Source organism: Tympanuchus pallidicinctus, unplaced genomic scaffold (genome assembly GCF_026119805.1).
Source record: "Tympanuchus pallidicinctus isolate F22 unplaced genomic scaffold, pur_lepc_1.0 scaffold15, whole genome shotgun sequence".
Taxonomy (NCBI): domain Eukaryota; kingdom Metazoa; phylum Chordata; class Aves; order Galliformes; family Phasianidae; genus Tympanuchus; species Tympanuchus pallidicinctus.
In genome coordinates this window covers 23,725,724-23,752,862 of record NW_026294669.1, presented here as the reverse complement: position 1 = coordinate 23,752,862, position 27,139 = coordinate 23,725,724, and the positions used below count along the sequence as shown (strand labels likewise).

The 27,139-nt window shown below is 41.2% G+C and overlaps 2 protein-coding genes and 1 long non-coding RNA gene across 4 annotated transcripts in view; 1 reads left to right on the top strand and 2 right to left on the bottom strand.

The window, feature by feature from the left end:
- The window catches only part of LOC128076716 (uncharacterized), a 496,481-nt gene that overhangs the window by 340,933 nt on the left and 128,409 nt on the right, over positions 1–27,139 (top strand). The gene's annotated exons all lie outside the window — the stretch shown is intronic.
- Positions 1–27,139, bottom strand: part of PARD3B (par-3 family cell polarity regulator beta) — a 753,023-nt gene that overhangs the window by 679,465 nt on the left and 46,419 nt on the right. The gene's annotated exons all lie outside the window — the stretch shown is intronic.
- Positions 445–13,777, bottom strand: CD28 (CD28 molecule). The gene is made up of 4 exons (XM_052674722.1): positions 13,592–13,777; positions 6,500–6,853; positions 6,154–6,272; positions 445–1,950 (listed from the first exon to the last, which is right to left on the bottom strand). Exons 1-4 carry the CDS (start codon positions 13,743–13,745, stop codon positions 1,810–1,812), a joined length of 768 nt encoding a protein of 255 aa, XP_052530682.1. The 5' UTR covers positions 13,746–13,777; the 3' UTR covers positions 445–1,809.

Sequence of the window (27,139 nt, the reverse complement as noted above, 5' to 3'; positions counted from 1 at the left end):
CTGCTGCTGGCAGTGGGCATCTAAGCCTCTCTTACCAGTGCCACCATGAGCTGCATGGCTAGCCAAGCATGGCTCTTCTGGGAAGGCCTTTGGTGATGCCAAGGCCAGCCATACAGCCTGTGGTGTCACCCAGGGCCTCCTTGGCAGAGTTCACCCAGTTGGGGACAGCAAACACCTGACCACAGCATCTGCTAGGAGCACAGTTTGTGGTAATGTGACTCTGCAGGAATGGCCCAGGGCCTGGTCAGCAAACTCAAAACTTCCAATTTGGAAGTGCCTAAAGCTTTACTTGGGTTAAGACATCAAAGCGAGTTGTTGCCACACTTCCACATCTCTATTTTTTTGTCATCTCCCCTCAAAGAGAGGAAGAATATTCTCATCTTGATTTGGAGGAATGTAAATGTTGAACAATCCCAATTTTATTTCTAAGTGGAAGTATGGATGTATTTTTCATTTAATTGTTTATTCAGTAATCCCTATAAAATACATCTCATCTTCTCTGTATGAAAAAGAATCTTGTGCTAAAACAACCCCAGTTACAGTTTAGGATGCCTTGTTAATGTAAACATGCTTAATTAATGGAATGATACAGGCCTTTGTTGAAGACTTTACCCTACTCCAGTAGGGAGAATCCCTGAAGAACATATTTAGATAAAAAATAACCTTCAGTGAGCACGAAGTTCAAAGTGCCTAGAGCAGTCCCGGCAAGCAAATGAGCAGACGTGGGCGCTGGTCACAGTGGTAGGACCTGAGGACACTCTCACACCGAAAACACTGCTTGCTTGTGGGAAAAAAGGTTCAGGTGGTCTTCAGCTGCTCATAACTGAACTCTGATTCTCAAAGGAGCTCTGGTACAACATAGGTGCCAGAAGAAATGGATGAATATTCAGGAGGACTCAAGTGCCTTATTGATAGAAACAAAAATTCATAAATGAGGTAAAGCTCTGCTCCAAATATGACATTGGTGTCATCTAATGCTCACCATATGACTTCAATCATCTTGCTGTAGGCAAGCATAGGAACTGGGGTTTTTTGTGGTCACGGCAAATCTTTCTCACAGTCCAACTTGTCTTGATTTCTTCTTCAGGTGGATTGGTTTCTCACTCTGTAGAGTAGCTCAGTTATGACTTCAAATGCTCTTTACAAACCGAAAGTGAACAATCTAAGGACTTACATGCTGAATGCTTAAGTAGCTTTCTTTCAATCTTGCTTTGCCCTGACAGCCCACTTGTGCTATAGCCTAATTGCTCGGCTACGTTCTGACTGACTTTTCCAATTCTTTTGAATATTTGTCTCAAATCTCAAACTCTGCTCTGGGCTCAGAGGGAAGCGTTTTGTGTAGGTATTTTTTTCATTTTTTCTTATTTCACAGCAACAATGTTTTTGGAGGATTAAACATGCAGGAAAAGAAATAACAGGCTAAGGCTAAGGCAGTGGTTGTTGGGAAAGGTCAGAAGTTGTGGTTCTGGTTCAGATTCCTCAAGCAGCTCAAAAAAACCCACACACGTTAGGAGGAGATCTGCTCTGAGGTCCAGTGCCATCCTTCTTTCTTACCCACTGACAAACCTCAAAACAAGTTACACCACGTTTTCAGCCATCATGGAAAACAATCCTTTTTTGTCTTTTCCCCCCCTTTTTATGTTTATCTTTTATCTTTGAATAGTGAAGTTTAGCCAGTACTTGCTGTGGTGTAGGTATCCATGGTCAATTGTAACAAACACGATGAGGAAATGACAGGCTGTCCTTCCATTCCAAGAGCAGGTGACTGCCTAGAAGCACATGAGGATAGTGCTGTTATGCTGGTGGGTATCATGGCTGCCAGGAGCGATACGCAGTGTAGTCTCGTGTTGGTGCATAGGATGGGTAGCCCTTGTTCTTTTGGTGAGGTGGATGCCGGGGGGTCATATTCATGTAGTCGCTCTGACGGTACCTGTTCCTCTTGGATTTTTGCTGTGGGAGAAGGGGTGAGAGAAGCATGAAACCATTTCTGCAATTAGTCTGTCCTATCTGTGGTGAACATCCTAAAAGGGGGAAAAAAAACAGGGAGGAGAGCAGAGAACTTTTGAGTGTTAATAAGACATGAGAAATATTAATAATGCATTTGATTTTTTCTTCGAGTTAACAAGTCATCTTACCTAACCTTCAGATATTTCAGCTGCTGGCAGTCCTGGTCCTGGATTGGTTCAGGGAAGCAGACATATTTATAAGAAAGCCTCCAGTTTGAAAGCAGTTATAAAAGAACACACGTTCTCATAAAATAATCCGTAGAATAAGCCCAACCTGAGTGTAAGTGTCCAGCTAATCTGCTGAGAGATGTAGGGTCAGTTTTCCAGGTGAAGAAATGCTGCAGACAAAGGATACAAACTGATCTCTCCCACCGCAAGTTCTCAGCTAAGGAATGACTCAGCAGAAGCAATACAGCCTTGAGCAGTGAAGATTGCCCTAATTTATTAGGAAGGAAAAGAAATTGGCTTAACTGGAAGAGAACAAGAGCGGAAAAAATCAGCCTGGGCTATGTATGTATGCTCTGAAAGCAATGCCTTCTGCTTATTTCCATGGAAGTTACAACACATACAAATAGCACAATAGCACTAATTGATAGAGCAAATTCTCAGCTACGAAACACAGTTTTTCAACACGGTCACCACTAGTTAGCACTAGTAGAGGTGACACACTGTTTCACAGCCACTACAATGGCATTGTTGTTAGGAAAATGTTGCCCACATAGTTCATCTTTTATTGGCCTGAGATGGAAGTCAGAAGGCATCAAAACTGGGCTATACAAGTGGGCGTGATAGGACAGTCTTTCTAAGATGAGAAATGTGCTCTACAGTCTTCAAACTGGTAAGGGGCCTGGAATTACTGTGTTGCAAGAGAAAGGTTGTCGTCTTCTCTGTTCTCCTGACTCTGGAAGCTCCAGTCTACAGCTTAGTCAGTGTCATGATGTAGTGGTCAGAGTTGATGGTTTGTCTGGATTCCAGGAAATCCAGAGGATCACCTCTGCCCTACCCCAAAAGACAGTGCACATCACTTTTCCTGCAGAGAGTTGTACCTTGAACGTTTTATTCTATGGATAATTCACTTCTCCACTCAATGGTCTACTATATTGACTTCAGCTCACAGCAGTGTCATCATGTCTCATCACTGGTAGTGAAGTGTCCAGGAAGCTGCCACTTCAGTCTCAAATTACTTCAATAGATCCTGGCAAACTTGCACACACTGTTATTTGTGGTCCTGTGTGAGCATTTGTGGGACCCACCTGGTGCAAACTTTGCAGTATTTCAACACAGCCACCATTGTTTCCAATGCACTGAGGCTGATATTCAGCTCCGTATGCAGTTCCCAGATTGTAATCCACCAAATTTGTGCTGATGAGCTGATCAAGATGACCTTAATTTTGTGATGTGACAGCTGCGTATTGCTGTCCGGAACGTGGCCTCTCTTCCATGTCACTGTTTCCTCTGTTGAAACTTACCACCTCCCCATGCTCACATCCATTGTTTGGTCTCCAGGGACATTCAGCAAACATCAGTGAACGTGAATGGGTGCCATTTTTTCCCCATAGAGGAATTCAGTGACACACCTTTGCTTCATACACACTTCCATGTCAGACACCATTTTGTTAGACTGTCCTTCTGCTGCCATCTGTCTCATGGCAACAAAGTGAAATGACAGGAAGGTTCAACCTCTACTGCTGTACCACCACCATCTGCCTCTGGTGTTGTGGGCCAACATAATAAAATAGAGGCATTACTTTCGGATAATAATAAGATTGGACAATAATAAAATTGGAGGCATTACTTTTGGAGCTACTCCTATGTATCATGGCTTGCCTATCACTTACAGTAGAAATGCATAATGTATATGTTGTTCTGGGCATTCCTTTGAGAGGAAAAAGAACCAGAGCTGCTGTTAATCTTTCATATGTCTCATTAACAGAGCCTTAAAAATCTCATTCCAATGTTGAATCCCTGCCTCGCAGTGCCCCTGTGAGACATGGGAAGCATCCCCTTCAGGAACGAGAGCAGCAGAAGGCAGATGAAATCATTTGCCTATCATGATAGAGGAAGTTTGTGGCTACAGCAGTGTATGAACCTGTGGTTCCTGCAGGCTGTGCATGAGGTTATTGTTCTTGCACAGATGAAGGCCTTCTTACAGGAACTAGGTAAAGTGCTTTCATTCTTTTTCCTTAATGCTGATTATACTTTTTATTACAGTGTTTTAACTGACACTTCCTGCATACACATACATACATTGTATATGAATATACTGCATATAGCACAATATGTATGTGATGCTGTGGAATTGGAGGAGGCTTGTATCAGAAACTTAACAGCTGTACATGCAGAGGGAGGCAGTTAATTTCTATGAGACACTTAGAGCTTTTTGATGTTAATGTTATATATATGCAAGGGGTTGAATGGAAATTATGTGCTACTTAAGCCATGCACTGCAGTTGGTGCATTTAATCATTAGATAGAAAAGTTTTCTCTGTGTTTACCTCCATAAAAACATTTTTAATTCATCTATTAAAATCTAAGAGGTAATTTCACATGAGAGAAATACATTTTGCTAGCATGAGTGAGTTCTGGATTATTCCAGGATGAAATACAGCTGCTTCTTGAGAGGAAGTTTTCCTCCAGGGAAGACAGAACTGTAAGAATTAGCACATCTTTAGTTGCTTTCAGGAACTTAAGTGAAACAGACTTGCCTTGGCTGTCAAATACCATTTTAAGGACCTCATTTTAGCATCTACAATGTCTTCTAGGCAGCTTTGTTTAGATTCAACAGCACTCCAAGTACATCCACACTTGGAGCACACGTTATCAGAATAGCACCAACAGTGATAACAGCAGGTGAAATTGATGCAGGAAGCAGCATGCATCACAGTGCAGCTTTGTCAGTCATGCTGGGAGCAGACATCTTAGTAGTGCAGTGCATAACCATTAGGTACCAAGTGAAAATAGCAGAGAGAAAATGGTTTCAGATCCTAAAGGATGGATTGGAAGCTATGGTATCTCATCCAGGCACAGCTACTGTAGCATAGCACGGTAACACCAGCAGCTGTTTGCTGTAATCCTTTCACAGCTCTCCTGTCTCCTGTCTCCTTTCTACAGCAAGGCACTAAGAGGGACCGCTTAACCTGCCTTTGTATTTTCCTATGGCAATGTCCAATTTGATTGTTAACCATTAGAAATATGTATATATTGAACAAGTGTATTTTTGTGAAACAGTTAAGAAAGCTCAAGTTTCAGCTAGTAGTGTGAGTGGTTTTCTGTGTACGTGCAGCATGTGGCCTGTCAGAAAGACTGCACTCTTTATACAGACTACCTCATAATGTGTTGAATGACACTATTTAATGGCAGTGATACAAGGAGAGACAGAGTGCAAGGAACAAAACTCTCTGTGGTCATATTTCAAGTCTTCCCAACATGGAGCAGGAAGTGTGAAATCATCTCTGGGAGATGGTGACCCTAAGACCTGTGCTAGAAGGTGGCATTCTCCTACCTCTGCACCACAATTCGTGCTTTCCCTACTCCAGTAGGGCTGTGTATTGAACCAAGCTGGACTGGATGCAAACTGGGCCAGACAAATCTCCAGAGGGATTAGACAAAAAAATAAAGAACTGCAAGACTCTCTCTGCTTTCTTAGGGTAAATTACTACCAATGCACTGGTGCCCCTGTTCTATTGAAATCAAGCTGTCAGAAAAAGTGTGTACGAGAGGGAATTGCTGCATAGGCACAAAACACTGGTGTGGATGTTTTGGGGCCAACTGAGGGTTCTCTGAAGATTGTTTCACTGTAGGCGAGCTCCTCCCATCTCAAAGGGGTTTGGCAGGAATGACTGTAGAGAGATATTTCCCTGACAGGGAGAACTAGTTGGAATTGGAGATTGTGTCCCAGCTTTGCTGAGGTACTGACATTGCCATAGGACTCTACTGAAGAGGCTGGCTGCCTATTGGGAGTGCATCTGGCGTTTCAGCTTTCTTGGGGCATAGCACAGGTGTGAGTATGTATCTGGGCTGAAGAAGCACTGTGATCTTACTGTGAGAGATATCAGTGGATTTGTGGTAAGTATGGGAAGAATAACATGAGAGTTGAAGAGCATGTAGGGGCAAATAGCACATGAAGCAAAGGATAATAGTTTCTTACCCGGTAGATTATAAAGACTGCAGTTATAAGCATACTGTAGAAACCAAGAAGTCCTGTCACTGCCACCATAACCCAGTATGAAGTTGCGGACTCGGGTTCTTGTGTCTGGATGGGTGTCTCTTTAAAAGAACAAAGAAAACTTTTAAGCACTTCAAAGCTTGTTTACTCCTCATTCCAGCACACCACCTGTATTAATCTTATCATATAGCTGCTTAAGATGCCTTTCTTAAGAAATCAGGAGCAGGAATTCTCATTTTGAGAGGCAACCCAGCTATTTTTTCTGCCTCAATCCAAAGCATAGGGAGTGTGTATAGGAAGGACACTGGTGTATAGGTTCTCAGCTTACCTCTCACATGAATGACAGTCCCGTTGCTCTTCTCATTATAGACATATGGAGGCGGATACATGGCCTCAATTTTGCAGAAGTAGATGTCAGTTTGGCTGGCAGTCATATTCCGAAGATTGAAGATTACTTTGTCCTTATCATGATTTCCCCAACAGTTGAATTCTTTATTTGAATTACTGTTACTTTTGGTCATGTTCCATGAAATAAAGCAGACTTCAACTGAACTGTCTGTTCCTTTGTGCAGCGAGGCTCGAAATTCTTTCCCTGTTCCGTTGTATGTGTAGTTGCAGACTAGAGTTGCCGTCCTATTGGCTACAATGAGCAAAGGACTCTGAGCCACTAGAATCTTGTTTTCTGAAAGGGAGGAAAGAAAAACACTTGTTTGCAAGATATATTAAGAGACTTCAGAACCACACAGCCTCCTGTTCAGCTTGTGTCCATGTCTCTTGTTCTCTGTTGGCGCTCCCTGCTAGGCAGTATGTAACACCATGCGGTAGAAGCTGTTACTCAAGGAAGCTCTGATTGCAACTATCCTCTCTCTATATACAAGTAATTTCACTGTTACCAGGGGAGACTGTGAGGTTGGGGGTATTCTTCCACAGAGTCAGAACGCTATGAGACAAAGTGGCCCCTGTGAGGAAGATTTAAAGTCAAGGGTCACAAGGCTACTTTGTTTGTTAGTGTGTATACATGTGTAAGACCATCTTTGTCTATCTGTTCCTTAGCATGCAGAATGCCAGGGAGCAGTATGGAGTGAAAATGCCATGAATTAAATGCTCAGTTAAGTAATCAGATAAGAGAATATTATTCATACCTTTGCTTTTTAGTTCAAGGACAGACTTGAAAAGTTTGCAAGTGGAATTTTGTGAAATTTTTCAAGTACTTGGCCCTTGGACAAGAAGCACAAAAGCAAGAACTGGTATAATTTCAATTTTAAAAAAGTCATTTCTCTAGCTAGCAGCGGTAGCAGATTCTTAATCACTCAAAGGACTTAGGCTGACTAATCTGACACCATATTGGCGCTTAGCACTTGAATGGCCTGTAAAAAAGCATGTCACATGAAGATACAATTCAGTTTGGATTGACCAAACTGATATGTAAACAGAAAGTGTTTTCTGACATGCAGAACTCTGTGCTACTAACTGCCAAACAACCACTGCTCAAACTGTGCAGAAAGACAACTGTTTCCAGAAAATCCACCCTGTACAAATGAGGCTTTTCAAATGGTTACCTGTAAATAAGAGGAAGCGAGCTGTGGTTCTTAAGCTAGGAATTTGCCGGAAGCAGGGACAGTGCTTTTGTGTATGCATGCCATTGCATATGTCTCCATGCAAGTCCAAGTTGCAGGAGTTCTTAGCAGCCTTTGATGGATCACAGAGAATTGCTGTGGTTGAGATAATGGCAACTGTATGTATTTCCAAAATCTGCTGTAAAACCTGCATTCATTCTACTTAATCCATGTGAGGATACTTTAAGAGGATAGAAAGGAAAACAGAGCAGGAAGGAGGGCAGATTTACAGTGCGCAGGAAACAAGTGTTTCAATATACTTAATATTTAGGACTACATGGATGCACTTAGTGTGCTCCTAGATGTACAGGAAGAGGGACCACCCTGGCCTCTTGGGAGGACACTCCTACAGGGTGAATGGTACACAGGTTTATTTCCATGCTCAGTTTCAGGTCAAGAATTTCAGCATGCCTCCCTTAAGGCTGTTGGGAGCCTGGGCTTCTAGAGGGCAGCAGGAACATTAGCTTGAAAGAGGCCATTGAAGTCATGTGGTCTAGTCATATGCTCTGCTTTCAGAGAGACACACACACCAAAAGACATATAAAACAAATGCATTCATAAAATTGACATGTTATTTACATACATCCAGAAAATATCCACACCAGATACTACCAAGTATATCCACAGGTGTTGTGAAGCCACATTTTCCATTTTGAAACTATTTCTTTTTGCACAGCTTTCATTATGAGAGCTGTGAGTGAAGATGGTGAACTTACATGGTGGTCACAGCATTCACAGGGACATGGGAGATTCGGGTGTAATCCTTGCTCTGAATCAAAATAAAAGATGGACTTGAGTGTGGGTCTAACAAATTTGAAGTGAAAACCTTGGCTCCATCCACTTGTTGGCCTATTGGGAGGTTGAGCCAGAAGCCCTCTGCTAAGGTATGCCCTGGCACAGCAATAATTGTAAGACATAAAACGCACAAGACTGGAACAGGGAGTGAACACACAGAGATATGTGAGTTGGTCAGAACTAGTTGCAGGGTGTGGGCAGTAAAAACAAACCATGCCCAACAGGTTCTCCAAGAACCAGCCCAGCCCATGAAACTGCTGAAGTTGTTCATTTTCTCACCAAAATTGATGTTTACCAGCCCTTTCTTCTCATAAGAGCAGGAAGATATAAGACAGGGGATCTTTAGCAAAGAAGGAGTTTGCAGCCCAACCTCCTTGTGTCCCTCTGTTCAGTGTAGCTAACTTGAGGACTGCAGCAAAGCTTATCACAGCTCAGAAATCTCATGTTTGCAGGGAATCCAAACACTGAAACTTTTTGTTTTGGGGAAGAGTGAGCATTTCCATTCTTTCCAGTACAAAGGCCCCAGGATCTTGGAATCCCAGAGCAGGCTGGCAGTAACAGCAGACAAGACTGGTTCCTACTGAAGGTGCTGCCTGTGGTGGATTCTCATTGCAGTGAAGACACTTCAGCAAAATATTTCAGTTTCACTGAATCAGCATTTTCCAACAAAAGCTCTCCCCTAGGCCTATAAGGCATTCTAGTAAAGAGTGAGGTTCACGTTCTACTTCTTTAGACAGGCTATTTGATCATATCATTTTTTTCTAGAAAATCGAACTTTAGCCCAAGTGGGAAGGTACAAGTCTGCAGTGGAATTGTTCTTCGGTTAAAAAAGCAGAACTCAAAGCATCTCACTTGGGACAGAATTGTTTTGAATTTTACCCCACCAGTGCCCACCACTACAGCTCTGGCTATTGCAGCTGAATACACCTTCGGAAGGGGTTTTTCTGTTTCATAGTTTATATCCGAAACAGGCAGCCTTGAAGAGATAGTTGCAGAAGTACTATGGCTCAGAAAAAAATACTTGCTTGTTTTTTGCTGTAGGTACTTACAAATAAGTACCTTTTTCTCACTGCAGGTTCTTACAGAAAAACAGATGGACGTTTATCACATAGCCTGATCAGATCACTAAGGCCAGAGGAAAGACAACACTGAAAATAGTGTCAGTGAGGGACCACCTCCAGATGTTTTTTAGACTGTTCTGCAGAACCCAGAGACTTACCTTGAACTTTTGCTAGTCTGGATTCCTAGTGTATAATAGTACGTAGCTTCACATAATGAGCTCTGTTATTTAATTACAGCTCTGGACTATTTATGTCCCTGCTGTGATATTTTGTTTGTTGGCAAACAAACTTGTTTGATGCATCCACCAAAAAAATAATACTTTCCATCACCTTACATCTTGGCTTTCTGGCCCAGCCTGTTTGCCTCACCATGGCAGCTGAGTGTTGATGACCCAGCCCCATACTGTTGGTGCTGAGATAACTAAACAATGGGAAGAAGTTTATTTGTGGATTGTTAAATAAGGGCTGCTCCTAAGTGATTTGTTTAAGCCAAACTTAAACCAAATCTGCTTTTGCAAAGTGGCGCTACCATGTAAAATCTGAATTGATTGAAGGTGTTTTGTTTTCCATTTATAGGAACTAATTAGTGAACAGGGCAGGGCTGAGGCAAGGCAAGCTCGCCCCACAGGCATGTCAGGCCCTGCAGTTATCCTGCGTCTCCAAGCTCACAGTTTTTCAAATTGAAGAAAGTCAGTCATTTCCCCATTTTGTGGGGAAAACAAAGTAAGGCCAAACAACCCTTACTTGATTTCTGATCTGAATAGATTTGAGCGTATTCTTAGTAGAATCTGAATCATTCTGAACAAACTTGAGCTGAAGCTGTTTTTGCCTTCACAAAGACAGTTTTTCTTGTGTCTCTTTGGGTTTATGAAAATAGTGAAACTCTGAAACATCCAGTATATGTTTCTAATAGTGCACATTTTCCCCTAAATAGGTTTATAACTGCTGTTTCCAGAGCGGTCTTCAGTCGTGCTATATAGTAATAAGTATCTGTCTTGGCCTCAGGCAGCAAATGGCAGTTATGAAAATCATTGTCCAGTTTCAAAAGTTTGTAATGTCTAGAAATGTAAGAACATTTTGATGTGTCTCAAGGCTGTAGGTTTTATAAGCAATGGTGTGCAAGATCTCTGTTAAGCTTTTCTGTATGTTGTCATGCTAATCATATCTTATAACCACAAGTGGGGTTTTTTTTGCCTCATGAAAGAGGTCCAATTTATATATATTTTCTGAAAAACACTACCTCCTCAGTCACAGACCCTTCATGCAAGCAAAGCTCCATTGAAGGTTTTTTCTTTTCTTTTCTTTTTTTTTTTTTTTTTTTTTTTTTACTCAAGAAAGTGAAATAAAGATGACAGAGTATGGAAACTAACTATTTTGAAGGTTGGTTGTATTTTTTTTTTTCCAGAACTTTCCATGAATCATTATCAGTTATTGGAAAAAAATATTATGTTAAAAATATTTTGTACTCTCTTTCTTTTTCATGCCAGTTGGCTTTAGGGAGCTATTTGCCAGAGCAAGGAATCTGGTGTAAGTTGGGGTTTCTCTAAGCATAGTAAAGAAATGGCCCACTTAAGTCCCTGCTGGAGGGGGTGGAGAGGGAAACCTGCAAAGAGCTTATTTAGTCCACAAGTGGAAAGACACACAGCTACGTTATAAACAAAGCTGTTTGTTTCTTCAGCTGCTGGTTTGTTGTTCAGTTGCCTTTACTCTTTCCCAGGTGAGAGTCTTCCTCTGTTACTTCAGTTTTAGGTGCCTACGCTGTGTCTATGTGTAGAGCTGGAGGGATCTACCTTTTCTAATGTGATAGACTGGCTTTGTACTAACTTTTACTCCGTTCATGCAAATACTGCACCAAGCAAAGTATTCTTGCTGAAATTAAACTTAGTTTGAACGCAGGGGTTTCTTTTATCTGTTTGTGATGTTTTTGAGCCAGAATTTGTTGATGTCATCCTAATCTCAGCTAGCCTTGCATTTTGCATTCTGGTAACCTTGGTGGGTTTGAGGCTGATTTTAGCACTCAGAGATTGATTTTAACACCAGCCAGGATGTTATGCAAGCACTGAAAAGATGAGGTCATTTGGGGTCCTCTGCAGTGGGAACATTCTTACATTACTTTATTTCACAAAATAAACAGATAGCCAAGTATTTAGCAGCCTCTCTGTTTTCTGTTACTTAGCTGACAGAAAGCGGATGATGAGGGTGGAGAGGGACAGGCTTTGTAAACACTGATACTACTGAAAAGAGGGAATAAGCAATCCAATCTTGTAAGTTTCTTCCCAGCTTTACGGTTCCACAATTCAAACTCAACTTGCCGTTGAGTTTGACTCAGTGGTGCAGCCTAATAAAAGCACGACAGGATAGATCAGTTGTCTTCACCAGAACAAAGTACATTTTGTGGTTTGAGGAAGTTCTGCAGGGCTTTTACTTGTCCTAACGTTGTCTGTGTAGCAAGGATCATTCATCTCAGCATCAAAATGAAAAGAAGAGACAAGGAAATAGGTGAAAGCCCTGAAAAGTAAGCTAACTCATGGTTCTGTTCAAGCAATTGAATGGTTTCAATGAAGGTGCTGTAGAAATTCTTAACCCAAAGCAAGTAAACGGATGTCTAGAGAATCATGGCATAACCCTGGTGTCTGATAAACACACGTTGTATTTTCTTGCAATTCAAGAGTTGTTTAAAAGATATTCACTTCTCATGGAAATGGTTTTAAAACTATTAATTTATCACTGCTTCCTATCCCCTCCTAGAATTATTGTCCTCTCAGACAACCCAGTGGCCTTCTGTGAAAGTAATTACCATATTGCAAGCAGAGAATTATGAAAACTCAAAAAGGACAAGGAAAAAAGAGCCTATCAGCTCTTAAAGAAATATAGATCAAGGCTTCATGCAAATCACATTGCCTTTCATGAGGACTAGAACTACAGAAAAGCAACATGCAATTTAGGAAAAATATAATGAGTATTATCTCTTGTATTAGAAAAGCAACTCTTTAAAGATATTCTGTATGTGAAAGATTTGTACTGGAAAACAGATTTTTGTTCCTACCTGTAAATTCCTCATAAAATACAACACACTGATATTTGGAGGAGACCAAATAACAGTTCACAAGCTAGAGATTTGAAAAATTGTCAAGATTATCCTAGCAAAACCCATCACCCTTTGCCTTGCTTTGCATTTTGATGTACTACTTGGAGAGACGTGGTAGCTCTGAACGCACTAACGCTGCATCAGCGAGAGACAGAAGCCAGGTAACTGAAGATTCAGAAGGATTTACTAAGATGCTGTATTTCTAAATCACAACTAGGCATTTGTGTTACCAAAAATATTTTCAGAAAGAAGCAACATATCTAGTTATTATCAATAAACTACTAAATAATGCAAAAATCAGTTAGTCCGCAATTCCGATCCTCCTAACTTTGAGTTCAGTAAGTAGCTCTACTGTTGTTCCTTTCACTTGCTGATGCTATGAGAGTTTGGGTGGGCTCAGCTCTGCAGCCCGTCACACCAAGCTGGCGTGCAGTGGGACATAGGGCTGACCACAGCAGGCTTGGAAGTGGCCCCAGAGGGCGCAGCACCAGCTCTGCTCAGATCCCCCCAGCAGATATTGAAAGCCACAAAGCACAATCCGTGCAGGCTAGGGAAAGGTGAAATAAACTCTCTCTAAATAAGCAGTTTCCAAATGCATCTGAAGAGGTTGCAGATTAAATAGATATCTCTTGAGTCTTGTCTAGGAGGGATATTCATGGAAGAAGAAAAATCAACCTCCTGGTTATACTGAGTCGATCCATAAGCAGTCTCAGCAGCATGCTTTGTCTCTTCTCTCATGTTCAAATGCAACATAATTTCTGCAAAACTAATCCAGATCTGTACAAGACTGTCTACTGTCTCCCCTCTCCTATGATACAAATGTTGAAAAATCGTGGAAACAATCATATTTTTTCTGTTACCTGTTACATCTGCAGCAGGGATGAGGCAGAGCACCACGAGGATCCCCAGCATGGTGATGATGGTGGGCCTGTGGCCTTGTCCCCACCCTCCAGGCACTGCCAAGTCCCCCAGGGCTTCACGCCACGGGCGTCCACACAGGGCAATCTGCACCATCACCAGCTCACACAGCTTCTCTCCTCCTCCCTGCGTGGCACGTGATGTACAGCCGAGTGAAACCACAACGGCAATGTTCAAACAGGAAACTCAGTTGTTTGATGGCTTCAACCTTGGGAAGCCTCCTCTGTGCCTCTGCAGCATTCAGGAACACCTAGGAGACGGTGCAAGCCCACCCTCCGAAATATGGAGCCTTCTTATGCTTGGGGTTTTGCAGGGCCACTCCCATCAGAGGGAGAAATGGACTTCCTTTGAGGTGAAATGCTCCTTTACCAAGAGCACATATAGGAATAGCCACCTTCCTTTACCATCACCATGGAAAGTGCAAACAGCAGTTTCTGAGTTCCTGCTGGCCAAGCTTGGTCCCTAAGGAAACTTAGTGAGCTTCATCTCTTCTCGCTCTTAGGAGCAGCACTCTTCCTCTCTTGGCTTGCTGTTTTGCTCCTACCTGCTCCTAGGCCCAGGAATGCCACTGTATTGTGAGAGAAGTGATTTTGGATTGTGCATTTTCAGTTTTCTGTGTCAGCTTGTCACCTAAATGCAGACTAACCAGTGTAAGAAGTAGTTGATCTACCATACCTTTTCTTTTTGGAAAAAAAATCCTGAGTTATAAATGAGTGTTTCTGTAATCCAGTTAGCATCTCAATAAATACAGCATGCAGCAAGCACACTTCTCAGTCAGTGCTTTCATTAGAGTCCTATTATTTCAAGTTTATCTCTTGGCCTCACTGATACTTACTCTTCTTTGCTCTGGAAGCTGCTCTTCCTAGCCTCTGAGGTCTTTAAGCTGTGTCTTATTGGAAATCATTTGGATAATCTAAGAGCAGCTGTAGCTGGTGTACTCATTTGTAGTCTAGGAATTTTAACAAGATTCTTAAGGATTGCAATCAATGTAAATTTTCTGCATATTGAAAGTTTGGGAATTCCCTTGTTCTTTAGAGACAGAAAAAAAAATTACATCCTCTCTTTCCAAGGATAAATATCCTTAAATCATATTTGAATGTGTGACTCTGTCACTTCACAAGTATGATCATTTCCTATTACTAAAGATATCATGAGGCTAGGGGAAGAAATTATTAAACTTTCAACAAGCAATCTTGCACTCAATGCAAACCACAAGAAAGCTTATCTCGGAAAAGAAACTGAAAATGCTCCCCAGTATACCCTCATCCTTAATTTTTCATTATCCTCACAAACACTCTGAGCCTGTCCTTCTACACTCTAAGCATTACCTGAGGGTGTTCTGCTGCAGAATTAATTCAGCCACCACTCAGTCCTATCCTTACCCCATTTTTCAATCAAACTTTGAGCTTTTGAGTCTGCTGTCACAGGAATTGAAATCCAAACTATTACAATTTCAGTGGAGATAGAACTCTGAGAGTACTGAAAGGTCTAAAAACACAATTGAGCCATGATCAGGAAACAGTTTTCCATTTCATCATAAAACAGCTGACATTTCAATCCAAAGTAAGTGGGTAAGAGATTTGTAAAAGGGAATCTGAACTGTGGGCTTGGGATTTTTACCCATGTCTTACTTTCGTCTGGAATGGAATTGTTTCCTTTGAAGTGTTTGGTATGCTGCTATGTTTTTAGTTCTGGGAGAAAAATAATGTTAATTACACACCAGTGTTTATAGCTGCTGCTAAGGATTGCTAAATAGAAGCAGTTCTCAAAGAAGGACCCAAGGAGCTGGGGGGGAACAGAATTAGGACAGCTGACTCAAACTGACTGAAGGGATATTTCATACCATATGCAGAAGGAGTTCTGAAGGAGGTGGGAGTTCATCTGGTTCTCTCCAACTGCTCGGCATCGATCAGGGAGGGTGAGCAATTGCCTGTGCATCACTTGTTATATACACTCACACATAGATATATAACAATAGCTATAATCCTTTTCCTTTTCTCTATCTTAGTAAATAGTTTTATCTCAACTGACAAGTTGTTTGGGTTTTTTTTTCCCTCAGTTCTCTCCCCTGTCCCACTGGGAAGGAGGAGAATGAGCAAGTGAGGGTGTGGTGCTGAGCCACCTTGCTAGGTTAAGCCACAACAACACATCACAAAATGTAGATAAAATAACAGACCAAATATTTGATTGTAGCTTTTTGTTCTACTGTTAGAAAACCAAGCACACACAGATAGGAGCTACGATCTGAATTTTAGAGAAATGGGGGTGAGTTTCTTAGAGCATTATCTGATTTTATTTAAAATAGACCCAAGAAACCCCAAGCAGGCTGTCAGTTTGCCTTTATCCTTTATTGCCCTCAGTAATTTCACATTCAGCACCAAATTTGATGGGAGTGTTTGGTCTACTTGAAGGCAGGAGGCTCTGCAGAGCGATCTGATACGGCAGATCCATGGGTCAAGAAGAGGTGGCTGAGGGGGGGGCCTCATCACTCTCTACAATTGCCTGAAAGGAGATTACAGCAAGGAGTATGCTGACCTCTTTTCTCAGATGACAATTGACAGGATAGAAGAAAACTGTCAGAAGTTGTGCAAGGGGAGCTTTAAATTGGACATTAGAAAGAATTGCTTCACAAAAAGAGCAATAAAGCATTGGATTGGGCTGCTCAGGAAAGTTGTAGCATCCCCTACCATCGAGATATTTAAGAAACGTGTGGACGTGCCACTAAGGGGTGTGATTTAGTGAGAGAACTCAGCAAGCCAGGTTGATAGTTTGGAATCTATGATCTTGAGGGTCTTTTCCAACCTAGATGATTTTATGATTCCAAAGATTTAGGAAGTACTGACCTGAGCTACGTTTACAAAATTGTCACGATTAAATGAGTGGATAGTTTTGAATCACAGAATCATGAACTTGTAGCGGTTGGATGTGACCTCTGGAGATTATCTAGTCTAACCCTCTGCTGAAGCAGATTCCATAGAGTAGGTTGCAGAGGAAAGTATCCAGTGGATTTTTAATGCCTGCAGAGGAGACTCTACAGCTTTTCTGGGCTGCCTGTTCCAGTGCCTTGTCACCCTCAAAGTAAATAAGTTTTTTTCTCATGTTGATATGGAACTCCCTGTGTTTCAGTTTGTGCCCTTGCCCCTTGTTTGATTGCTGAGCACCACTAAGAAGCACCTGGCCCCATCCACTTGTCATCTGCCCTTTAGATATTTACAAGCATTGGTAAGATCCCCTCTCAGCCTTCTCCAGGCTAAATAGTCTCGGATCTCTCAGCTTTTTCTCATAAGGGGTTGCTCCAGGCCCCTAATCATCTTTGTAGCCTTCTTCTGGACTCTCTCTATAAAGTTCCTGTCTTTCCTGAATTGAGCAGCCCAGAACTGGACACAGTAGTCCAAATGTGGCCTCACCAGGGAGGAGGATCAAGTTTTTCGACCTGCTGACCATGCTCTTTTTAATACAATGCTGGAAAACATTGACCTTCTTGGCCATCAGAGCACACTGCTAGCTCATGGCCAAACTGTCATTTACCAGGACCCCTAGGTTCTTCTCTGCAGAGAAGCTTATTTTAAAAGACATTGAATCTCCTTGGAAGTCGCTGGAAGTATCACAGTTGTTCCCAGTATGTACTCCTACCCTTGGGCAAATGAAAATGTATTTGCATGCTCAAAGAGTAATTGCAACAATGTACTATTATTTATTTATTAATATACTTTACTTATTCCTGAGGACTTCAGTCTAATAGGAGAACAGTAAGTACCTAAAATTCCCATCTAATTACTGCTGACAATAAAGTTCTCTGTCACTGGGCTATTCCTATAACTCCATACAAAGACAATATTTAACAGCTGCCTCTCTTCCCCACCATGAATAATCGTTAACACAGATCTTGAGCAAGCAGTCTAGGTAGGCTTATTCTGCATGTTGCCAGCTACTAGAATAAATGCTTTCATTTGCACAACTGTGAGTCTTAAAACATATTTATTCTTCCATTGCTGCTTCAAGTAATGATTTGTTGCTAATGACTTGGTGAAGATGGAAGGTTGATACCTTCAAATCTTTATTACAGGAAGAATGTGCTCTTCTCTAGCCGCCATAGGGTTGCAGAAGTGAGTTGACAGAAAGCACTTAATAGTCATTACACCTAACTACAGAGATAATGCATGATCTGTATTATTCTCTCCCTACTGTGACCTGTAAGCTAAACTTAGGGAGTAAACAATCCTAGGAATCCTGCAAGATTTGTCATCTGAAGTTCTTCATAGTTACCTGTTGTTATTTTCTCTTTACAGACGGGAATTGGAATCACAAAAAGGTGAAAAGACGTGCCCAAGGACATACCTCAGGTTAGTGCCAGAACTGTGCATCTCATTGAGGAGCACAGTGCTCTCTAGTTTCCAAGCCCAAATCAGTTTTTTGATGACCTCATTCTGTATTGTTGATACTCTTTTTCACACACAAATTTTCACTATGTTGTGAATCGTTTCCACTTTTTTCATGATTCCAGAGATCTTCATACAATGAACATCAAAATCAATACACTCCTTTAGAGGAATTTAAAGTTGGTTTTCTGTATTTTAAATTGTTATAACTAATGTCTGATACAAAGGAGCCTTTCAGGGCCAGACCATACTATTACATGTCGTGAAAGAAGGGAGCTTTCTTTTTCAGAAAGATGTGAATTTTTTGTTTCCTGCCCTAGAGACATAAGTGTGTCACTAATTTAGGACAAAGAGCTACCATCAAACATGTATAATTTTGAGATACAGCTTCAGGGAATCCTTCCCTGTTTGGGGAAAGAAACATTTCCTTGGCAGGATGATTATTTTTTAATGTCAATAGCTGGAAGCTGTTCATTAGTGTTTGTTGGGGAAAAAATGGAAAGGGGCAGGAGTTCACACATGTACATTCCTGACCCTTTTTAAGTTAAAAATCTCATCCAAGTTTCAATTTTTTCTTCTGGTTGTACCTATTAATGGCTTGGACTGTTAGAACAAGTCTCAAAGGCAGTAGATTAACAGGTGGAAAGGGAATGGTTCAAAGCTACATGATTAACTGCAACTATTACCTGCTGTAAGATGACATGTGTCTGCTGCTCCATTAGAGGTCATATGTTTAGGTTGGAACACTTGAAATAAGGCATACAGGTAAGTACACATGTGCTTAATGTTCCCAGACAAAAGGTTTTCAGATTAAGGTTAGGAGTATAATCATTTTTGCTCTACCAAGTGACAGAACATTTGTGTTAACTGCCCTGCCTGGTCCTTGTTTCTGGACTTTCTGGGGTTTTGCTGAGAGGCTGTCACAGTAAGAAAGCCAAGCCTAGGGTACATATCTAATATGATCTGTAGGGAGTTGGCTGACTTGCCAACTGTGCCAGCATTTCATTTTGGTGAGAAATAAATTACAAAAAATTATTGCTACCAAAAGCAGAATGGATAACCAGGAAACCAGACTTGTGGGGCGAAATAAGAAGGAAATCAAACTGTCTGTGTAGACACTTGAGTCGCTTGGCAAATGTTATATGTAGTAAGGGAATGCTGTAGGTAGCCTTTCTAGGGAATTTTCTGCACTGCATTTATTTGCAGAGAACAATCCACATAGCCTACATTTATGGGTAAAACCTCTGCAAGCGAAAACACATCCACTGTGTTCAGCAGAATCAGGACACTGCAGACTCTGCTCAGAATATCATCTTTTAAGGCTCCCATAACAAGATAAATTTCTAAAAGCTTTGACTTTTTCACTTCCTGTTCGCTGTATTACATTTTTCACCAGAACACTATATTTTATAAAGACAGCAGTAGTGCTATCAGCATATTACATGTATGGTGAAGCACCCTCCATTTACAGTTCTTCCCATTTACACAAGCGTTAGGAAGCATTACTCATGTTTATGAACAATTGAAACCGGAATAGAGCACTCCATACAATGAGAGCCCCTTTACAGAAGCATTTCAGGGTCTGCCCAGGAACATCACTTGTGCAGTGGAATATAGTCTTTGGGGTTACTTCATTCTGAATAGCCCTCACAGGAAACAATCATTTTGGTAGACTCTAATGCACTCTAACTTGTAGGGCAGGCATTTCCAAATTGCTCCTTTCCCTGAAGACAATGACTTCTCTACATCTAGACAAACCTTATGTCCAAATTCAACAACTTTCTGCCTGAAAAGTGCCCTATTCTTAGACTGTGGTGTTGCCAACACCAGCCCACAGAGTTGTTTTCTGCCAAAACACTATGAGAAACAGGCTTTTCATTGTGTTTCTGCATCAAAAAAAGTACTGAGTCACAGCACATTGGAAATATTTGTTCTGGGCTGCATGCGAAAGTACTCTAAATATGTTAGAAAGAGTATTAAATATTTCCACAGAGAAGCTAGGAACAAAAATTCCTGATTTTTAACTGTGAAAAGAACTTAAAGCAGGAGAAAACATCTGCTTATCATTTGGGTATACATGTGAATCACGACAAGTACTTATAATACATTTTATAATGGATTTCTCTTAGAAAAGATATCCTGCTTCTGTTCAACATTTCAGCATTACTTTTAACTATTCCTTTGAATAGGAATTTAAAAATAACCATCTTGCTCTTTACAGAAATCTAGAAGTTCAAAAGTTTAAAGGAGGTTAGAGAAGAAAAAAAAAATCATATGACAGTTTAAAAATCACATCCATACAAGAACAAACTTCCCTGCTTTATTTCAGGAACACCTACCATGTCTACTGGTGTAAGTGATACGTCTATAGGAGCCACCTGTGCTGAATACTTAGGTATGTATGTACATATTGCCATATGTATGGCCACGGAGCAACAAGTATTGGTACTCCAGGTGTGGCACACGAAGGCATAAGCTTATCCCTCAGCACATGAACAGACGGGCATGTTGCACTGCAGATTAATGTGGCAGGCCTGCATAACCACTGCTAAAAGACTCCTGGGGAAGAGAGAGCAGACCACAGATTGAGTACATTGTTTTGACGTGCTAAATCTGGCCATAAATCAGAGATTATCCTAAAACTAAACTCCGTGCTAGAACTACCTAGGAAACATTTCTGTGAGCCAGTGAGCGATTATTAGGTTCAGAAAGACATGTGTCCAGGCTTCCATTTCATGTGGCTGCTGTCTCACATATGGGTGGGCTCCTTTGCAACAAAACCACAATAATCCCATCTTTTCTTATAGACACAGTAGTGACCTTGAAGAGGTCCTGCTACATATTGCTTATTACAGCTGTCTGAATAATTTTTCAGATGATACTAAAGTAAACTGAACTTTTAATATCTCGCTAGGTTTGAAGGTTATTAAAAGCAATATCAGAACTCTGGTTTTGATTTCTGATTTCAGGACAGGCTTAGAGTTTATAAAAACTGAAATACATTTTTGTAGTCATAATCTATTAAGATTTTGTGATAAAACTGGAATTTATGACTGAATTTTTTGGCTTTGGTAAAATTGGAAGTTGTGGTTAAATTTATGAGCTTAATTGCCTCAGATACATAATGCTTTCCCAGATACATCAAGCTTTCAGATACATAAAGTGTTATTTTTTTCTCAGCTTCAGCAGATTATTGTTGATGACTACATCAGCCCTATTTCTCCCTCTTAAGATAGAAGATTGCACATACTTTTTGTTAAGAAATATCCTCATGGGTCTCCAAAACATCCATGTGATATATCAAAAGGCAATCATGAATTATAATCACCTCTAATAATTGGAAGCAATTTTGTAAATGTTTTTACAGAACAAAGTATTCTATATAGCATTTTGCCTTTCAGTCAAATTTCCACAATAAATTGCACGTGAGTTTTGTTTTGTATATGATGTCCAAACATGGGAGGTCTTCACAGAGCAGCTCTGTAAGATAAGAGACAAATTAATAAGTAGAAGAGCTGGTAGAATTAGAAGGAAGTGATTTGTGACTATTCTCATGAATAGATCTCTCTCCTGGGGTCCAGGGGTCATGTTTATTCAAGCTATTAGTTTATCAGTATATTTGTGAGTCCTAAACATTTTGTAAACAACTTTAAACAGAGAGTAGTATTAGTCTGGAAGCTCTTCATAGATATCTGTTCAGTAACTGATATGCTTTCATCATTATTCCTCTGTTTTGAAAGTTCAGTTTTGCTGCCAGAAATGATGACGTGAATCGGGCAACCAGCCACATATCCTTGGGTAAAAAAAATAAATTGGGTATTTTCAAAGACATTCATCTGCAAACAACTCATCAATTGAAATGTATGTGTATAATCTATTTGGTGACTGTTTGCAATTAGTTCTACAAACATTTAAGTCAAGCTTATGGTCAGATCAAGGCACAGATAAGAAGAGTGGGCTGAATTTAACGGATCACTTACTGTCATAAACAAACCCTGGGTGTAAGAAAATTGCAGAAGTGCAAGAAAATAGTAGAAATAGACTCCTCTTTGCATGAATGCCTGGAGAGGATTAACAGTGTGGAGGAAGTAAATGTATAAGGAAGCTAAGTATATTTGCTTATATCAGAAAAACTGTTTGAAATAAACACTTGCAGTGATGGAATGTTTAGCTCTTATGTTGACTTCCGTCAGAGGAAAAGGGCAAGACTCCTTTCCATTCTTTCCACTTGGCTGTTTTATAAAAAGTTTGAACTGGCATTACTTCAACATTTCAGCATCTACTCTTGACTCTTCTTTTCATTGCTATGGTAAGTTATACTGCTTTCTTTCATTAGTTTCAAAAAGTGTTCTACTTAAACTAATAGCAAAGGTTCTGCAGCCAACCTCAGCTCTGGACAGGCAGAAGCCTCCAATTGTATCAAGAGCAAGAGACAGTGCAGGAGCACTTCAATTCTTGCTGCAACCTGGCTGTAAACAGCAGCAGGAAATGCAAAGAGCAAACAATGAATGCAAGTCTGGCTTAAGTGGGCAGCCTAAGGCTGTCATCAGCTGAAGAGATGATGCATTGGTTTAAGACACTAGGGTAGGTTTCAAAGCAGAAGGAGTAGCAATCATGGCTAAGCAGCTGGGAAAGAGCAAACCATGCAGGGCTTCAGTGCTGCAGCCAGGTGCCTATGAGCTCCAGAAAAGTCAGCTCTCACTCATCCCCTGCCAACAGAACCAGCCTCTGTTACTGCACACACCAAGGGAACCTCTTCCATCACTGACCAGTGTCTGAACTCACTGCACCTTAGTCAGGGCTGCAGAGCAGTCCCTTGTCCACCCTTCTAGCTGCAGTGGGGACAGTGTCTTACAAAACTCGTTTCAGTCTGTCACCCCATGGAATTCACTTCATATATATTTCCTGGCCTAAAACTTCATATCCTGTTTGTCTGGATATGAATATATTCCTGTACAAAATATTGCATGACACTTGCCAGTTTTTAAAAGGGTCAGCATTTGGACAGAGTTTGGCCAGACTGAAATCCTGGCCTCAGCAAAATCGATGGGTGTTTTGCCATGAAGCACACTGGGCTAGGATTTCATGCCAGTTTGTTATTTGGCCTGTTGAACTGCATTAAGCTGTCAAGTCTGGACTGAGAGGGCCATGTGAGAAGACTGTCTACTAGTATTTTGACTTTTGCTACATGCTATGCCGGTCAGAAACATTAAGAAGACTTTTTGTTGTTTTTTAATTGGCACATTTGGGATTTTTACTTGACTTTTTTTATTTTGATTTTTCTTCTTTTAAAACTTTCTAGCTAATTCTATATCTAACTAATCCCGCTTCTAGTCCTACACAGAAAGCAAGAGAATAGTTGTATGTGTTCTTCAGTTATTATAGAGCTGCAACATCTACCCTTCCATTTACACTCCCTGAACTTTGCAGGTACTTAGGTTTAGTATGAAAGCTGCAGGCTGTGGTATGCTTATGTGGTTACATCACATTTTAGTAGTAATACTTGAAAAATGTAGATTAGGTTGTTGATTTATTATTTCATTTGTAATTGTTCCATCAGCATCACTATTGTTCAAGTAAGATGGAGAATGAATTTTCACAGAATCACAGAATTGTAGGGGTTGGAAGGGACCTCCAGAGATCATCGAGTCCAACCCCCCTGCCAAAGCAGGTTCCCTACAGCAGGTCGCACAGGTCGGCATCCAGGCAGGTCTTGAACATCTCCAGAGAAGGAGACTCCACCACCTCCCTGGGCAGCCTGTTCCAGTGCTCCGTCACCTCACTGTAAAGAAGTTCTTGTGCACATTTGTGCGGAACTTCCTATGCTGCAGTTTCCAGCCGTTTCCCCTTGTCCTGTCTCCACTCACCACTGAAAACAGTCCGGCCTCGCCATTCTGCCCCCCACACCTTAGATATTTATAGACCTGGATCAGGTCCCCTCTCAGTCTCCTTTTCTCAAGGCTGAACAGACCCAGTTCACTCAGCCTTTCCTCATAGGAGAGATGCTCCAGGCCCTTCACCATCTTTGTGGCCCTCCGCTGGACTCTTTCCAAGAGATCCCTGTCTTTTTTGTACTGAATTTTGATGACTTCCAGGCATACTCTCTTGCATGTCATCGATGTAGTAACCAGCTGAAAGGCCTCAGATCAGTTTCAAATCCAAACATTTCAGAAACTGAAAAATACTCTAGGTTTGGTTCCTAAAACCAGTGAGGCCCAGGGCCTTCTAAGTGTGTTATCTCACTACAGAAGCAGATGAACAAGTCTTCTCTATTTCGTCATCTTCATTTTCAAAGCTGTCTGTGCTACTGGTAGCAGATGCAATCAAATGGAATACAATTTCAGAAAGATGTAGTTGTGCTACACAGTGGGCAGTTGGTATTCGTGATTTATACTTGGGTGAATGCACTTTAGTGGGTGTAGCTAAAAACACATGGAGACAGTTATGTCTTTCACAGAAAGTCTGAACGTATCTGGATCTGGCATAATCAGTTCTCTCTGCAGCATTTCTGATAACGTGAGACAATATTCTTTAAAGGGGGCTAGAAATGCAGGAGACTTGAGCGGATGTTGCCAATTTTTGAAATCTTTCACAAAGCAGACAGTGCACCTTGTGTCAGATTCCATGCACAGATAAGACAGTTTGAGATGCACTCACACTCTAATGCAGTGTGGTGGAAAATGTCTCTACAGTACTGCTGAAGAAACAGGAAGCCTAGGGCTCTTCTTGCTGTGCAGTTAGAATGCGGGTCTTATGATTAACACCATAAAAACCCAGTGGAAGTCCAGTTTTTTTCTAACCTCTTCCAGCTTCCATGGACTTCTCTGGAAATATAATGCTCAGCAGCATCGGGTGTGAATATCTCCTATTTCCTGCTTTTCTTCTCTCATCTTCTGATCACAGAGTGAAGGGCTGGTCTCCTGGTTTTAGGACAAGGAAAAAATAGGAGCATGACTATTCCTCAGATGAGCTGGATAAGAAGAGATAATGAGAAGGAAAGGGCATTTGTTTTTTAATGAACAGGTCTTGATGTATGATACCAGAATACTTGAAGAATTACCTGACATGATAGCATGAAACTGTTTGTGTTTGCCTCAAGGAGAAGGATGAGATGTCAAAGATGGTAGGAGGGCAAATACACTTTTCTTTTTAAAAGGGAGAAAGAAGAGTCAGAGAGGTCAGCTGAATTTCAGTTCCTGCAAAAATACTGGAAAAACTACTCAAGACATTATTCATACGTAGAGAAAAACAACATGGCTTTTTGAAGAACAGATCATGTCAAACCACCTAATTTCATCATTTGATGAGGTAATCCTTACCATGCTGACAGGAAGAAGTAGTAAATGCTGGATATCTTTATTTTCATAAGTCTTTTGGCAGAGTTTTATGCAAGCAGGGAAGAGAAAAACAGCCAGATGAAACTACTGAAATGTGGTTATCAAACTGATTGGAAACCATGCTCAGTAGTTACAGGCAGTTTGCTGTCAAAACAGAAAGATAAGCTGAGCTCCCAGGAGCCTGGTCTAGCCTGGTGCTCTTCATTACTTACATTAATAGTAATAAACAGAGCCTGCTTTTTAAATCTCCACACAACCTCGGGTGGAAGAGACTGCAGGCATGTTGGAAGATAGGGTTAGGGTTGTAAAAATTCTGAACAACTATAGAGCTGATCTTAGACAAAAATCATGAATGAAATGGTTCAATACTCACATGGGAACAGTCTGCAACACAGCTGTGCAGACTGGGTGACTTGGCTGAAAGTTTTGTAACATCATCCTTATGCTTGATTCAGCATCAACAGCGCCTTAGCTAGAGTAGCAGGTAGTGGCTAGGGCCCTACGTAGCCAAAAAGCTGTGTCCAGCTGTAAGGAGGAGAGAGCAGAGCAATGAGATCAGCCAGAAAGGACTGAAGGGTGTGTGATCACTCAAGAGAAGGGAGCAAGTAGAGAGCAGAAGTTGTGGAACACAGTATACCACTGCAGAGGGGAAGGAAATCACATGTCCTCCACATCTCTGCTAAGCAAAGCAAGTCACGGTGGGATTGCATGGCAGCAAGCAAAACTTTGGAACTAGGAAAAGCTTTCTAATAGCAAAAGTACAAGAGCAGAGCAGCAAATTGACCCAGGCTCCCAGCTCCATTTCTGGAGGCTTTAAAGATCTCATCAGACATCCACCTAGAGCTGTTTAGTTGTTACACAAATTCTGTTAGGATTAAGTTGCCTTTTCACCCTTTTCATAGCCATTGGAAAGTGTGTAAGCTACCACAATGAACAGACAGTGTATTGTAAAGCTTTGTGAAGCTTCCATAGGTGAAGTCTCAGCGTCTTACTGTAAGATGAAAAACGTGGGGTGAATATTTGCGCACAGCATCCTGCTGCCTGTGGAAAAAATGATCTGGTTTTCTTTGAAATGCCTCATGTAGAAATATGCTTCTTCACCGCCTGGTAAAAATGACATGCTACATATCAGAGGCAGCTTTGAGCATTGTAGTCCTTGCAGTGACTTGTCAAAGCCATGAAAATTTTTACTAGGGACTGCTCTCAATTTTGGAGTTTTTTATTCAAAGACAACCTATTGAGTAAAGGAAAGCCTGCTAAAATATGTGGAGTCAGTTGATGGTGGCCCTCCAATGAAATTTCACTGCCAAATAATGCATTAATGTTCTCAGGAGTTACTGCAGTATTTAACAAGTTATTACACATTCATTATAAATGAAATGACAAGGGGAAGACATAAAAAATGCAAGCTTACTACACAGACATGAGCTGTTCACAAACACTCAGACTCATGCATCTGGAAGTTTCTTTTATGGGAAAAAGCTTTATTTGAAGATTTCCAGGACTCCTGGGTTTCAGCTCCATAAAATCCAACAAAACAGCTGTTGTTGTGGTATTTTGGGCTATTCCTACTTGAAGCCTCAGCTGAGACTGGAGTGGAATTGTTGCACAATACAGCAGGAATGAGAGCACACAGATGCAAGGCATCTGACAGCACGTTCATGTTGTTCTGCTGCAGTCGGCTGCATCACCCAGGAGAGCAGGCTGGCTGGTGGCCCCATGGCCACTGCAGTCACCAGCTGTCCCTTCCAAATAGCTCTTCTCCCTGAATAGG